This window comes from Camelus ferus, chromosome 17 (assembly GCF_009834535.1).
Source record: "Camelus ferus isolate YT-003-E chromosome 17, BCGSAC_Cfer_1.0, whole genome shotgun sequence".
NCBI lineage: Eukaryota > Metazoa > Chordata > Mammalia > Artiodactyla > Camelidae > Camelus > Camelus ferus.
The window spans coordinates 25,069,756-25,083,938 of NC_045712.1; the positions used below are offsets into that span (position 1 = coordinate 25,069,756).

General features: G+C 60.5%; 1 protein-coding gene across 6 annotated transcripts; it reads right to left on the reverse strand.

Annotated features, from left to right (window-relative positions):
- Positions 1 to 9: 9 nt before the first annotated feature.
- On the reverse strand, positions 10 to 11,140 carry SEMA3B (semaphorin 3B). 6 transcript variants are annotated; one of them, XM_032458457.1, is made up of 19 exons: positions 11,092 to 11,140; positions 9,240 to 9,359; positions 6,794 to 6,986; positions 6,041 to 6,198; positions 5,819 to 5,881; positions 5,313 to 5,432; positions 5,139 to 5,232; positions 4,822 to 4,941; positions 3,760 to 3,905; positions 3,553 to 3,664; positions 3,379 to 3,448; positions 3,155 to 3,299; positions 2,608 to 2,827; positions 2,273 to 2,364; positions 2,155 to 2,196; positions 1,758 to 1,915; positions 1,597 to 1,652; positions 1,366 to 1,505; positions 10 to 866 (listed from the first exon to the last, which is right to left on the reverse strand). In XM_032458457.1, exons 3-19 carry the CDS (start codon positions 6,900 to 6,902, stop codon positions 465 to 467), a joined length of 2,247 nt encoding a protein of 748 aa, XP_032314348.1. In that variant the 5' UTR covers positions 6,903 to 6,986; positions 9,240 to 9,359; positions 11,092 to 11,140; the 3' UTR covers positions 10 to 464. The 6 variants fall into 6 exon arrangements, with proteins under 6 accessions (XP_032314348.1, XP_032314347.1, XP_032314350.1 ...); XM_032458456.1 differs by lacking the exon at positions 11,092 to 11,140 and adding an exon at positions 9,718 to 9,736; XM_032458459.1 differs by lacking the exon at positions 9,240 to 9,359 and having other exon boundaries at positions 11,092 to 11,139.
- Positions 11,141 to 14,183: the final 3,043 nt, after the last annotated feature.

The following is a 14,183-nucleotide window of genomic DNA, read 5'->3' on the forward strand; positions in this document are numbered from 1 at the left end:
AAACCTGGGTGGGTAACACTAGGAACAGTAGTTTTCTGCTGAGGCCGTTTCAGCTTCAGCTGATAATGTGTTTATTGCATTAGTACAATCGGGCTGCCCCACCCCCACCAACGCCTGTTCACAGCTTTCTGCTCATTGCCCCAAGAGGTGGTCCTTCCCCCAAGGTGGGCATTCCGGGCACCTTCCCCCACCCAGGTCGTTGCTCGTGAACCCTGTTTCTCTGCCTCCTTCCGACCAGCTCAACCCTGTGCCCACCTGGGCCGCCCCTAATGGGGTTACATTCAAAGATTATCCTCTGTTAATAAATAAGCGGGCACGGCTGCCCCTTGGCTAGGGCCTGTCGGTTGGTGCCTCCCTCCGCCAGGAACCGCAGTGCGCAGGGCCCCTAGCTGTCTCCCATGGCCTGGCCGCCCCCTCCCCCACCTGTCGCCTCCTCCCCAGTCCCCGGCGTGGGGACGAACAAGTCACCAGTGCACTGCGCTGCGCGGTCCCCGCTCAGCACGCAGTTCCGAGGCATGTGTCCGACGGTTGCGGCCTTTCCTCCGGGGCTCCGGAGGCGGTGAGCGCGGCGCAGGCTGCGGACGACACATTCGCAGGGAGTTCGCACCACCACCACCTGGCTCCACCAGCTGCAGGAAGTCCCGGTACCAGAGCTTGGGGCCAGGCGGCACGACCGGCGCAGCCTCCTCCGTCCGGGCCAGCCTTTCGGCCTGCGAAGCACTCAGCACATGCAAGGCCAGGCGCCGCAGCGGCTGCGAAAAGCCCTGCTCGACGGCTGCGCACTGGTACACCCCCGAATCCCCACGCCGCAGCCCACGCAGCAGCAGGCCCCGCGTTGTGCGCTCAGCGTGCTCCTCCGCCGGCACCTGTGGGCGGGGCCAGCGTGAGGCGGGGCTTCAGGGTCGGGAACTGGACTTCCTGGCCTCAGCGTGGGACGAGAGGCAAATAGCCAATGGTGGCAGAGCAGGAGTGGGACAGGGGTGCCCGCAGAGACACATTTGAAGGTTAGGGTCATGGGGGCCAGTGAACTACAAGTGGAAACCCGAACGGGGCGGGGTTCACCTGAACGTGACGGGCGGGTCAGGGACCTCAATGGGCTGGGCGAGGGCGGGGCTTCTCTCGGACTTGGTAAGGGTGTCGGGAGCCTAGTTAGAGGAGTGGGGTCTCACCGGGATGCGGAGTGCAGGCAAGGGACCAAACTGGTAGTAAGGGGTCTGGTTGGGTCGAGACTCACTGGGTGGGGCTGAACCTCATCCATACGTGCGGAGCTGGCCAAGGGCCTTACTAGTCAGGGCGGGGCACTTCCTGGATGTCGGGGGCGGGACAAGACCCTAGTTGGGAGTGGGGCGGTGGGAGGAGGCTCACCTGAGTGTGAGTTGACTCTCCTGCGCGCTGGAAGGTCCACTCCACACGCGCCTGCAGGGAACGGGGCTCACACTCCAGGAAGGCGCTACCTCCCTCCACGCCAAACACCTTCCGCTCCAGCAGCGCAGGATGGGACGAGTCTGGGGGCAAAGGACTGTCAATCACGCGAAGCAGGGCAGGGTGGGGCAGAATCTTCAAGGGTTGAGGGGTGGGGGCAGCTGGGGCACTCACCTCCGGAGCACAGCATGCTGGGGTCACCATTCCTTACGTCTTGCCGACGAAACCGCCTGGGGGGTGGGGGGCGGGGGGACATTGGAGCCTCCGTGAGCCTTTCTTTTAGCCATGGGCAACGAAAGATCCCCTCCCGGTAGCCCACCTCCTTGCCTGCCCACCTCTTGACACTGGGCTGGAAGCGCGTGCATGCAGCCCCATCCCAGGCGCAGTAGGGGTCACGTGCCAGACAGCATTCGGCACAGGCGCGGCCGTGGGCAGCGCAGCGGTGCAACGGGATCTGGGCCACCCCGCTCCGAGATGCTACGTACAGCTGGTGCTAGGGGTACAAGGAGCTCCGGGGTGACCGAGGGTGGCCCTGTGCACACCTCCCGTCGGTCAGAGATCCCTTCCCCCGCTTGACAAATAGGAACACTAAGGTCTCAGGTCACAGTCTAGCGAACGCAGAGCCTGTACTGGAACTGAACCTGGGCTTGTAACTACTAAGGGAGGAATGAGGGCGGGGGGGCCTGGGAACACACTAGGTTCATTCCACCCCCAAGACTTCTGGTCACTTACCCTTTTGGAGGAGATTTGCATGCTGGTGACAGTGGCTGAGTCCTGAGAGGGAGAAGGGACACTGGGATCAGGGCTCAGCGGGGTGGGGGTACGCCAGGCAATGGGGGCTAGGCCTCACCTCAAACACGTGCAGCTCCTCCAGGAGCAGCCCCTCAGCATTAGGACCGCTACCCTTGGGGACGGAGATCACCTTCAGCACTGTGCCAGCATCTGCAGGGATGAAAGGGGGTGAGTGACTACTTGTGTTCCCTGACAGCTAGGGCCAGAGACCTCATTTCAGAGGCCTCCACCCTCAGCATGGTTGGGACAATGAAGAATGCGGGCTGGAACCATTTAGCATCATCCAGAAGATGGGGGCATAGCCCAATGGAAATGGGACTGAACAGAAGGAGCTTCCACTAACAGGCCAAAGCCTCGGCTGGGTCTTGTGGGTGGTCATGGCAGGACTCTGACCTGTGCCAATGAAGAGGACGTCATAGTGTCCATCAGCAGCTGCTACACGGTCCACAGCAATCTGGGTGAACGTGTACCCAGCACCCACTTGTAGGAAGAGAGGGCGCCCCCCCATGGGCAGGACTGAATTGTACATGAGGGGATGGTTCCGGGCAAACTGGATGACATCATCAGGGAAGTCCTTGGTGGAACTGAAGGTGCCAAAAGTCTTGCTGGGGCACTGGTGGGGTGAGGGAGGGAGGCACGATAAGGATATGGGAATGAGGGCCTGGTGGGCAGCCCTCCGCAGGAGACCTCCTAGAACCTGGGTGCGGGGGTGGGGGGCAGTATTGGACAGAGCCCTGCCCTGGGAATCTGAGAGAGGAGCCCCAGCCTTGCCCTTGAGAATCTGAGGGGGAAATGCAGCCTTCCCCTGAGGAGCCCTGCCTGATGAAGGTGATATTTTCCCACCCAAAATAACGGGAAGAAACCACATTTACCAAGAAGATCCCCGGCTAAGCTCTCTACCCCTGAGGTGGGTTGTGGTGGGAATCCTTGGGCTACGCACCATACCAGGTCGGGGGTAGGGGACACGGCCCTGGTAGGAAACCCACTGGTGCATGGGCCCCTCCTTGTGTGCAAAGGGTCCCAGGAAGGCCCGACGCACATCATTCATGCTGTACACACACACTGCGGAGCCCTGGAAGATACTACTGCAGGTAAAGACAAAGGTGGAGTGAGGGGCTCTGGTCAAGCCCAGCCAGCCCTGTCCCACTACCTCCCACACCTCACCTGGATGTGGAGAAGACAGCATAGAGCAGTGGGGTCCAGCGATCCCGTGAGGACAACAGGAACACATCCTCTGTGGGAAGGCATCTAGTTGGGGGAGGGTGCACAGCCCGGAGCACCTGACCAGGCTCCAGGGTCTGCGGCCCTGCATTCCCGTCCTCCACTCCTGGCACTTACGGAGCTGGTCAAAGTTCGTATCACCCTCAGTGCCAGGCAATGAGCACACCAGCCGCGCCTTCAGGAATGTAGTCCACTTGTTGACCAGGCTGCGCTGGCCACCCACATCGTTCTGCAGGGTCAATGGCAGGGGATAAGGGCAAGGCCCAGACAGACAGGCACAAGGGCGGTGGCAGGGTCACTGAATGTGGCCCAGGGAGTCCTCACCCTGCAGATCTGGCCAACTCGGGACACAGACAGGCGTCCCAGTGCCGGCGTGGCCTCCACTGCTGACTCACGGAAGAAGAAGTAGATCTTGTCATCGTCCGGGTTCTCGCTCTCCGGGATCCAAAAGACCTTGATGAACTTGGGCTCTGGCCACCGCAGAAGGCATGGGGTCAGCGAGGTCCTGGCCTTGCCCCCCACTAGGAGACCCATGCCCTGCTTCCCCTTTCTTTCATCCTGCAGAATCCCTCTGGGGGCTGCATCTGACCACCCAGCCTCCAGGACAGAGTTCAGATGGTGCTCCCGGTGGACAAAATCCAGAGGATGAGGGCCTGCTAGTCAAGAAGCAGCCACAAGAGGGCGGCAGAGACCATAGCCACCTAGGCCCACTGGCAGGGGACCCTGGTCAGTGGCAGGCCTGTCTTACCTCGCCCCTGGCAGTTCTCCATGCCAGTGGGCCAAAAAAGGAGGCATATGGGGTATCTGGTTTTACCTTCACTCATGAATCTGCCTCTTGAGCAGGAAGCAGATGCCCCCACTCCTACTTTAAATACTCCACTGGGCCCCATCACTCTCCAAGTATCTACCCTGGCTCTAACCTATCCTGACAGTCCAGGCCCCTTATCATTGCTAACCTTATGAATCTGTTCCTTGGCTTGTTCCTGACCCCAGGATCTTTGCACTAATTAATTATTCCCTCTGCCTGGAATGCTCTTAATGCCCTTCCTTCATATGTTTTGGGAATTAGCTCACATCTCTCCTCAGCGGAGTGTCTTCCTTTCCCCAACCCTCCCACCACCACTACCACTGCCTAGTTTCCTTCTCTGTTCTTCTCTCTTCTTTCATTGTTATCTCGTGGCCACTGGAACTGATCTTATCATGTATTTGTTCTGAGGGCATGAGCCATCCTGATCTTGTCTGCCCTGTGACCCAGTGCCCAGTGCAGGGCCTGACCTAGGGTAGGTACCTGGTGAGCACGCATCGCTGATTCCCTTTATGGGCCTTACTCACACCTGCTCTGCTGGGGATGAGGACCCCCTCCCAACAGCCCCATCAGCCTTTCACCGTTGAGCCAGCGGGAGTCATGTGGCTCTGTTCGGAGACTTGGACGCTGGCCCAGGCTGCGGAAGATGGTAAAGTCACGGCCCATGAGGTCTGCGGCCACTCCAGAGTACAACTCTTCCCCTGCAGATGGGGTAGGGGCTGCTTAGCCAAGCTCTTGGGATGAGTTGGTGGGGCTATGGAGCTCTGGGGGCTCTTGGGGAGTCAGTGAGGCTGTGGGGGATCCCTGGGGCTCAAAGGAGGGTCTTGGGACTTGGTGCGGTGCTAGATTCTCTGAGGGCTTCCAAGAGCTCTGTCGGGGTCCCAGACTTTGGACTCACCCACCAGCACGGAGGCAGCCCGATGTCTGGGGTCATAAGGACTCTTGCCCTTGCCATCCTCTAGTCTTTGAGGGTCCAGGCGGAGCACGGGCTCCTGGGAAGCAGGGGGGAGTTGTTCCTGCCAGGCCCTTCTTGACCCTCCCAACCTCCCTCCCAGCCTAGATCTGGCCTTACCTCCAGCCGGTGGCCCACCTCCACAAATGCACAGGTTGGGTGGAAGGCCCCTGTGCCACAGGCCAGCAAGTGGGTGCGGTTGTAGGCATGCAGCAACTTCACGAAGTTCATGCACTCAGTCTAGTGGGCAGGAACAATGAGGCCTCCCCCAGGGAGGTGGCCTTAAAGGGTCCCAGCTCACTGGTGGCACTCCCACCCCTTCCTCTCTTCTGCATCAGCCCACACACACACTAACATGGGCTACAGGCACTCAGGTGCCCAGCCCAGCCCACCTTTCACCAGAATGGATGCAGAGGGGCACTGAGGCCGGCATTGCACCCTGTGACTCAGAGGTCCCCGAGAAGAATCATGTGAGCCCCCACCCTGACTCACTACCTCCTGACTTTAGCTACTTCGACCCTACTGACCCCTCACAGCCAGAACAGGCAGGCCTCTGTTTCAGTACTGCCTGTCTCCAGAGTGAGGGGCTGCCCCTCCCCACTCCCACCCGGGCAGCCGGCACTCACACCAATGTCCTTCCCTGCCCAGTTGCACTCCTCACGCCATTCCACAGGGGCCGGCCAGGCCAGCTATGGGGAGGTTGGGGGAGGGAGAACACAGGTCAGGGACTAGACTGTGCTGAGGGTGTCCACTCAGTGGGCCCGTCCTCCCAGGGCGCTCCAGGCAGCCTGGAGCGGGGTCCCAGGGCTCTTTCCTGGGGCAGTGCTGAGGCTGGGGGTCCCTGGCACCTTCTTGGCCCGCTTGCTAATGTTGTCCAGGCTGAGGGAGGCCACGAGGTTCTCGGCGCCCACAAATAGGCGTCCCCGCTCCTCATCCAGCAGCAAAGCTTCGTAGCAGCAGGTCCTCTCCAGCCTAAAGGTCCGGAGACCATGCCGGGCCCGGAGCTCTGCAGGGTGGGGACACCACTGAGGATTACCGGGCCATGCTAGAAGCTTCCCCCAGGCCCTGCTTGTTTTCTCTCTCACAGGCCAAGGTTGTACGTGTGACCTGGCCCCTGGGCGCGCTCAGACAGTATCTCCAGACCGGTGCACAGGGAGGAGGACGCAAGGGTTTGGGGTAGATGGGCAGGTAGGGACAGCCTGAACCCCAACCCCAAAGTCAAGCAGAGGGTTCTCTGCCACCAGCCTGGGTTCAATGTGATTCCACTGCCTAGTAACCCCCTGTGTAGGGGGTGTGGGAAGGGGGCTCTAACGGCCCCCACGCCTCAACTTCCCTGGGTGTAGAGGATGGGATGGAGACAGGATCTGTTGCCATGGGGACAGAAGGGGTCTTCCTAGGAAAGCATAAGAAAAATGTAGGCAGAGAGGTTGGGGACTGAGGCCAGGAAAGGGTTAACTGGCAATGGCCTGAGAGTGCCCCCAGTCCAACTCAAACCAGTGGCACACATGCAGGGGAACAGCAAACACAATGTCCCCTACCCACACAGGGCCCCTTTCCTGCCCACCTTGAGCTAGGGCCTCCCGCCTGCCAGGTGCACCTACCTTGGAAGGAGAGGCGAAGGCGTGGGGTGCTGGGGGCGGCACCCCCCAGCACTGCCACCCAGAGCAGGGCCAGGCCCGGGATCATGGCGGCGGCTTCAGCCCGCCCCATCCCTGCAGCTCAGGCTTAGGGCGCTCAGGGTTCAGCGGGCGCGCGTGGAGGAGCCTTGAGCCTCCCTGGACTCTGCCCCGGGATCTGGAAGAGAAGGAGTTGCAGCAAGGGCGAGGGCGGGAGGCTGGGGGGGGGGAGTCCCCAGGGATCAGATTACAGCCCCTAGGGGAAAGAGGCTGGGGGGTCGCATTCCGCTTCGGAGCCCTCCTCTCCCTCAGAGGGTGCCCGGCCTGGCCACAATCACAGACACACCCACGCTGGGCACACCCTCGGGGTCAACCCCACACTGGCAGTCGCCCGCCCCACCACGTCACCCTCCCCAGCAACCGGCCCTCCTGTAAATCGCTCACAGGCATTAATTCACAAACTCCTTGCGCCTACTTCATGCCAGCCTGGGGCTGGGGGCACTGGGGCACACAGAAAAGGTCCCCCTGCAGGAGAGGGCAGAGTGCCAACGAGAACTCAGATTGGCACAATCACTTAAGAGGCACCAAGTGCAATGAGCAAAACAAGCCAGTCCTGGTTGTGAGAGTAACAGGAGAGGGGTCAGGCCTCTGGAGGAGGCTATGCCCCCACAGGACCACAGAGAAACAGAGGCACCTTTGGGGCTGGAGCCAATGGTGTGGGCATCTTTGAGTATGAACATGTTTCGGAGGGTCCCTTTGTGTATATGTATCATGCACCTCTGGTGTGTGTATGTGTACAGTGTGTATGTATACGTGCACATGTGAGACCATGTGCCATGTGTGTTGTATTGCACATGTAGGTGTGGCATGCATTCACGTGCACACACACGGCATTGTATGCATGCTATGTAGTGTACACATGTCCGTATGGTGTGAATGCTTCGTAAGCATTTATGTGTGCATTACACATATGTGTGTGCACAAGTGTATGCACGGCTCTCTGGACATGCAAGTGAGCACATATAACTGCAGCATCGATCACTGCCTTCAATTCTGGGGCACTCCCGAGAAGTGCTGCCGGGAAACCCAGGGCCTGGGCCCCTGGGGCTGGGCAGACGCCTCAGTTTCTGACTTGGGAGCTGCTCCCACTTGGATCCAGCAGCCTCAGCTTCGAGCTTGACCTCTCTGTCCCTCCCTACCCCAGAAGGCAGCGGGAAGGGCTGGTCACACATAGAAATTCTGTGAGCTCAGACGTCAGACCCTAGAGAATCAAGTGGGGGAAAGCCAAGGGCCTGAGGCAGCCTCTCACCCCTAGCTCGGGTGAGCTGACTTCCCTCCACTTTCTCCCTGAGCCTCCTCTCCCTCCCTCCGGTCTTGGCCCTCCTTTGAGCCCCTCCACTTCTCCGAGCCAGAGCCCTTCCCTGGACCTCTCGGATAGGGCAGCTCTGGCTGCAGTGCCCACCCTCCTCCCCAGAAACTGGTCGGGCAGGTGCCGGGCACAGGAGCCCCAGCGTGGGGCAAGGTCCTGGGGTGAGATCAAGCAAGAGACGCAGCTGCTGGAGCACCAGCTCACCTCAAACCCCTTACCTGTCCTCCCCCCACTGAGCCCCGCAGCTTTCAGACCCCTCCCACCCCAGGACTCCCACCTCCCTCCTTCCTTTCACTGACACTTGCCACGGCCTCTTCTAGGTCTGCGATGCCACAAAACGCCAGGTTGCCTTCCCACACTCCACCGAGAGCTCTGGTAGCAGCACCTCCTCACCCTAGCCCCTTCTCACCCTGGAGAAGGGGAGAAGCCCAGGGGCCCCAAGGCACCTTCTGACGGCTCCTTTAAGGAGCAGCCCCCGCCCCCACCAAGCCAGCCACCGCCCCACACGCAGCCGTCAAGTTTACGGGGCGGATCGGGTGACTGGGCAGGCAGCCGGGAACCGGCTGGAGTTGGTGGCTGGGCCAGAGTGGAGTGGGCACAAGGGAGAGGCGGGTAGGGCTGACCCCTCTCCTGTCAGGCTTCACAGCAATAGGATGCCCCAGGCAGTTGTCCCACAAGGGGGATCAGCCAGCGAAGGCAAAGGAGGAAGAAGCAACAGGGACCAGCCCTAGGCAGCTCTGTGCAACAGGCAGAGGGAACAGCACGACGGGTACCCCCAGGGACTCGCGTTTTTCACCTGTCCCTCCACAGCTGGGGAGCTGGAGGCAGGTAATGAGGGACTCAGCTGCCTCCTCAGTTCCAGGTGCCGGCTGGGAAGGGCTGGTCAGAGGTCAGGGGAGGAGGTTCTCAGCTAGAGATCTGATGGCCCCCAAGACCCAGCGCCAGTCCCTCCTCATTGCTTGGGCTACTTAGTACTTCTGCTACCTGACTGGCAATGGCTGTGATGACAGTCAGTCTGGGGTGGAAGAGGAGGGCTGGAGAGGGGCAGGTGGGAAGACTTACTTATTCTGCACTGTGGAATGTGGGCCCATCCGGAGACCCAGTCTGGACAGGCAGTCCCACGTCTCTGCTGGGAGGTTGGGCGCATGCCCCTCCGTGGTGACTTCAGTCTTTCCTCCTAGGCTGCAGGGGGGAGGAACTGCTCCACCAGCGAGAAGCCAAGGGGACTTCACGGACAGGATGGGGCTCCTACATCTCAGCTGGGAAGGGTCTGAGCTTTTGGCCTAAAGTTATCTGGTGGACACACACTATTTATATTGCCAGGGGTACTTCCTTGGAGGGGCTGAATGTTGATAGTGGCTGAGTGGGGCCCTCAGGTCCACCTGGGTGAACAGACCAGGGCTTAAGAGTGGGTGTCTGCTCCTCAATGCCCCCCAAATGCATCCTCCTCCCAACCTCCCCAAGGCTGATCAGCAGCTGCTCAGGGGTCTGCGAGGGAGGTGGTAAGGGCACCTCAAGCATGCGGAGTTCTGCTGCCCACCTCCTGCCAAGTCCCCTGGAGTAGAAGTGTCTGTGCCCAGCCAGGGTACGGCCATGCCCCTCTTTCTTGAGCCTCAGGACCTGGAGTTCCTGGCCTGGCCAGGCTGGCTGGTTGGCCAGGGAGGGTGGTGGTCAGTGGAAGGACCAGGGGCCTTCAGGAGAGGGAGGGGAGGGACGCAGCCCAGCCTGAGCTCCTGGGCTTCCAAGATGTGGCTTCTCCCTCCTCCCAGGCTCTTTTGCCTTGGACCTGGGCAGCCTCCCCTGGCCCCGTGCAAGCAAACAAAATTCTTCGGCTGTTTACAATTTTCCACCCAAGCAGCCAAGATCAGCAAGTGCCTTTGAGGTCCCCACCCACCCGCGCTGTGCCCCCTACCTGCCCCCACTCCTTTTAGTTCTTTAGGCCCAGGATCCCAGCCTCTGCTGCATCCCCCACCACCCTGTGTCCATAGTGGAAAATGGGACCAGGACCCCCAACTATCTTCCCAACACCTTGGAACTCAACCACCAGCCAAAGGGACTAAGCTGTCCTTGGCCCACCTGAGCCCTTGGCACTGCCTTCCAGCTTCCGTCCCTGGGGCGGGAAGGAAGATCCCCAGAGCGGGGAGCTCAAGTTGTCCCCAGCCCCACAAGGTTTCCTTTCTGCTCCTTAGCCCCAGGTCCCAGCAGAGCAGACCCTGAATAGGGACCTCATGGAGGCAGCCTTACAGGGCAGGGTCACTGGCTGTGGGTCACAGTGGGCTCTGGAAGTCCCCAAGGATTCTGGAATCAAGGCAGCCTGGGCCTGGGTCTCAACAGAATAGAAGAAACCAAGGGAGGCAGCTGGGGTCCCTGGTGCCAACTGTCAGTGGCACAGCCTGCCAAGGCCTTGGTTTTTCCTTCTGGAAATAACTAGACTGTTGTGCCGAGTCCCAGTGTTGCCGACACCAGCACCTGCCTCCCCACCCCTCATCACCAGCTGGGCCTGCCCCTCAGCATCCTGCCTGGACTCTGGTGTTGTGGCCGGGCTAGGGTAGGACATCCATCTGAGGAAGGCTACAGCCAACCCTTCCAGTGCCCAGCCTGGGTTGGGTCAGGCCTTGGCTCCCACTCACACCTGCTTTAGCCATCAAGGCTGATGGCTCCAACATCTCGACCTTTCCCTCTTCCGGGCAGCCACGTGGGTACTAGGACGTGCAACCCGGAGGATTTAGGCTTGGGGAATAGGGAAGCAGGGGTAGGGGGGTGGGAAGTGGGCCCTGGAGAGCCCAGCTGAGGCCTAACTTCCCTGGCAATCTGCTGCCCACCCCAGGGGATCTCCCTGGAAGGGTCTGCCAGGTATTTGCCCCCACCCCACCTCTAGCCCGGTTTCCATGTTCTCAGAGGACCCCTGGCCCACCTTTTTGGAAAGATCAGCTCCTCCCCTCCTTGCCTGTTCCCTTCCCTTCTGAGGGCCATGTCAGAGCTGAGATGGAGGGGCTGAGGGAGGGGCCACTAGGAACCCTGGGTCTCTGGCTGGGGCCCTACCCCCACTCGCTCCACCCCTGCCCTCCGCCTCCTGCACATTCCTCCCTGGCTGAGGTCAGCCCCTCCGGGACGGGGGAGCCCCCCCATCACCAGCCACATCACAGCTCTTCACTCACTCCTGTTTTCTTCATTGCCCAGCACGGGGGGAGGGGCTGGGGAGAGAGAAGAGGGGGCTGGGAGTGGGGCCTCCCTCTGCCCTCCTTCTCCATAGCCCGGGAGGGGGTGGGGAGGAGGTGCCAGGAATGCTGCAGAAGCAGGCTCCGGTGGCACTCTACTCATTAACATACATTAACATAAGTGCTACATTTCCTTCCTAGGCTGGGGAGAGCCTCCCAGAAGTACTGGGCAGGGGGTTCCAGATGCTCTGGAAGGGTGGATGGGAGTCTTCCCCAGGGGTCAACCCTCTTAGCAGCCAGGGAGGGGCGGGGTTGAATCCTGACTCTGCTGCTCACCAGCTGTGTGTCCTTAGGGGGGAGACTGAACCTCTCTGATCACTCTCCTTACTTGCCCCGAGATTGTATACAGTGGGCCAGGCAAATCTGGCACACTGCAAGGTACCCAGGTGTGCACTCTGCCGTCTCAGGCGCTGGGCATCCTGTGGCATGCTGGCCTGCTGCCTCTTCCAGCCCAGCTTCATGGGGTCCTTGTTCAGGCTTCGTTCCTCTTCTGTCCCCTTCCCTCCCCCACCAATCCCCTACCCACCCCCTACCCCCAGCACAATGCTCTACCTGAACCTCCGTCCCTGTCCCTCCACATTCGCTGGGGACTCCTCAGTCTTCTCACTCCACAAGTCTCCAACACCCACCAGCAGTGCCCACACCCTCCTGCAGCAAGCTCCCAACTCAAGGAGGCCTTTCTGTCTCCTTTAAGACAGGACAGGGCCCCACCTCCTCCCCCTGCCCTCCTCACGGGTCCTGGGCTAGGTCCCCGTGATCTTTCCTACCACTTCTCCCAATGCAGCACCCTGCCCATCCCAGCTCCTCACTTGGAGAGCCTGCTGAAGCTTGGGGACATCCCAGGCTCTTAGCCGGGCATTCACATTCTCCCCCCGCCCCCGCCGGCTCAGCACTGGCTAACCCTGCCAGCGCTCCTGCTACGCCATTTTTGGGAGGTAGCAGCTCTTCCTTTGCCAGGACTTAGCTGGGGCTTTACCCTCTGCCCATCAGGCCCTCCCCCTTTGCCACCTGCTGGACTTTTCCTCACCACTCACCACCCATCTTCCTCTGTGAAGCCCCAGAAGCTTGTAACACCAGCCTCTTTGCAGGGCTCTGGATTCTCCAGCAGCCACCATCTCTTGGGGGCCCCATGGCTGGCAGAGGACAGGCACAGGGAAGCAAGAGATACCGTGCCCGCAGGAAGCCCTTCCACCTTCCTGGGCCTGCTGACCTGGGCAAGGATGGCGGCTGACAGAGAAGGGAGACTTCAGGCCCCTCCTTGACCCTGCAGCAGCCACTCAGGCCTTGACTCCCTCCACCTGTTTTCTGAGGTCAGAAAACACAGTCACTGCCCAGGAATGTCAAACTGATTTTTCTCCTAAATAAGATCACCTGTGAGGCTATGTCTCCTCCAAGGGGAGAAACCAAAGCAGTCCTGCCCCTGCCCTCTCCCTGATTCCCAGAGCAACTAGGACGTGGCTGGCCATGCCACAGGCCAGGCGGCTGGAGTCTGGGCTTGTATTCCCCAGCCTTAGTGGATGGTTTAGCACTCTGGGTTTGGGGAGGATGACTCTGAAGGGCTCTCAGGGAAGTAGGAGGACTTTCTGACATCAGGAGAAGCCATGGGGCTGCCCTGGAACATGATAAAGGTTCTTGCAGGCCTTGGCAGCCCCTGCAGCCTCGACAGCTCCAGTTCTAAGGGGCCCCCTTCCCATTCTGGGCCTGGCACCTGGCATCTGGGCCTCCACCCACCTGCTGGGGGTGAGGGGGGTCTGGCTAGGGGAGCTGGGAAGTGGCTGCCAGCCTGAACTGGCTCCTCCCCACAGGGTCTCCCTACACCCTCCCCTCTTTAGACCTCTTTGACTCAGAGCTTGTCTCTTTCTCTCTTCCCAGCTGTTTCCCTACCACCCCCAACCCAATGGGTTAAAAATAGTGAGGCTGCTACCACATCAGTAGCCTGAGCAACTATTTGGAGTGGAGCACGCTCTCTGGGAGGTGGGTCAACCTCCTGGAGGTCCCCACTGGGATCGCCATGGAGACAGCTCACCTCATACTGGGATCCATAGGCTTGGTTTGGGCGCAGGAGCCTGGGTTCTTTGCCTGGCTCTGCCTGTCTAAGGATTCTGAGCCTCACAGATGCAGCTGGCCAGGAAGATGGGTCTTCTTAGGCTGGGAGAATTCTGGGGGACACACGGCCAGGGAGCACTGACTCTCCCATGGCCAAGGTCCAGCCCTGAACCGCTCAAGAGAGTAGAGGATCCCCAGGAGTCAACTTCATGCAGTCCCTCCTGTTGGGGTGCAGGACACCTGGGATGCCCCCCTTGCCTACCGCCCCCCATGGCTGGGAATTTCCCAACCACCAAAGACAAGGATGAATTGAGAGGCCGCCCCCGCCAGTGCTGGGACAATGAAGCCTTATGCTTTCAAAATCAGAGCAGAGGTAGGAGGGCCAAGGGCAGGTGGGGGCCTTGCTGTCTGCACACAGGGAAGCCTTGCTTGCCAGGACCCCACCCAGACCCACTGCCAAGCTGGGTACAAGGAGATCCTGGCCAGAAACCTGTGTGGCCCACCCAGGGAGGGAGGCATTGGGTTCGTCAGACAGACAATGCCAGGCCCTTAATGGTCCCTCTGTGCAGGGATCCCCCTCAGGACAGAAGGAAGGAACCATTGCTGGTGCCCGCTTCCTGTTAGGCGGGCATCGGGGTACCGGAGTTCCCGCCCCGCCCGCATATCTAGGGTTCAGCTGGGTCCAGGGCTGACCGCTGAAGGCAGAAAGGGATCCTGGCTTGAGCGTGGGATTGTTCTCCCT

Coding starts and splice junctions, on each gene's coding strand:
- SEMA3B (XM_032458457.1), bottom strand. CDS start 6,902: ATGGGGCGGGCTGAAGCCGCCGCCATGATCCCGGGCCTGGCCCTGCTC. Junction 5,233..5,312: donor AGGTGGGCCACCGGCTGGAG/GTAAGGCCAGAT, acceptor CCTGCTTCCCAG/GAGCCCGTGCTCCGCCTGGA. Junction 3,449..3,552: donor TACGAACTTTGACCAGCTCC/GTAAGTGCCAGG, acceptor GCCTTCCCACAG/AGGATGTGTTCCTGTTGTCC.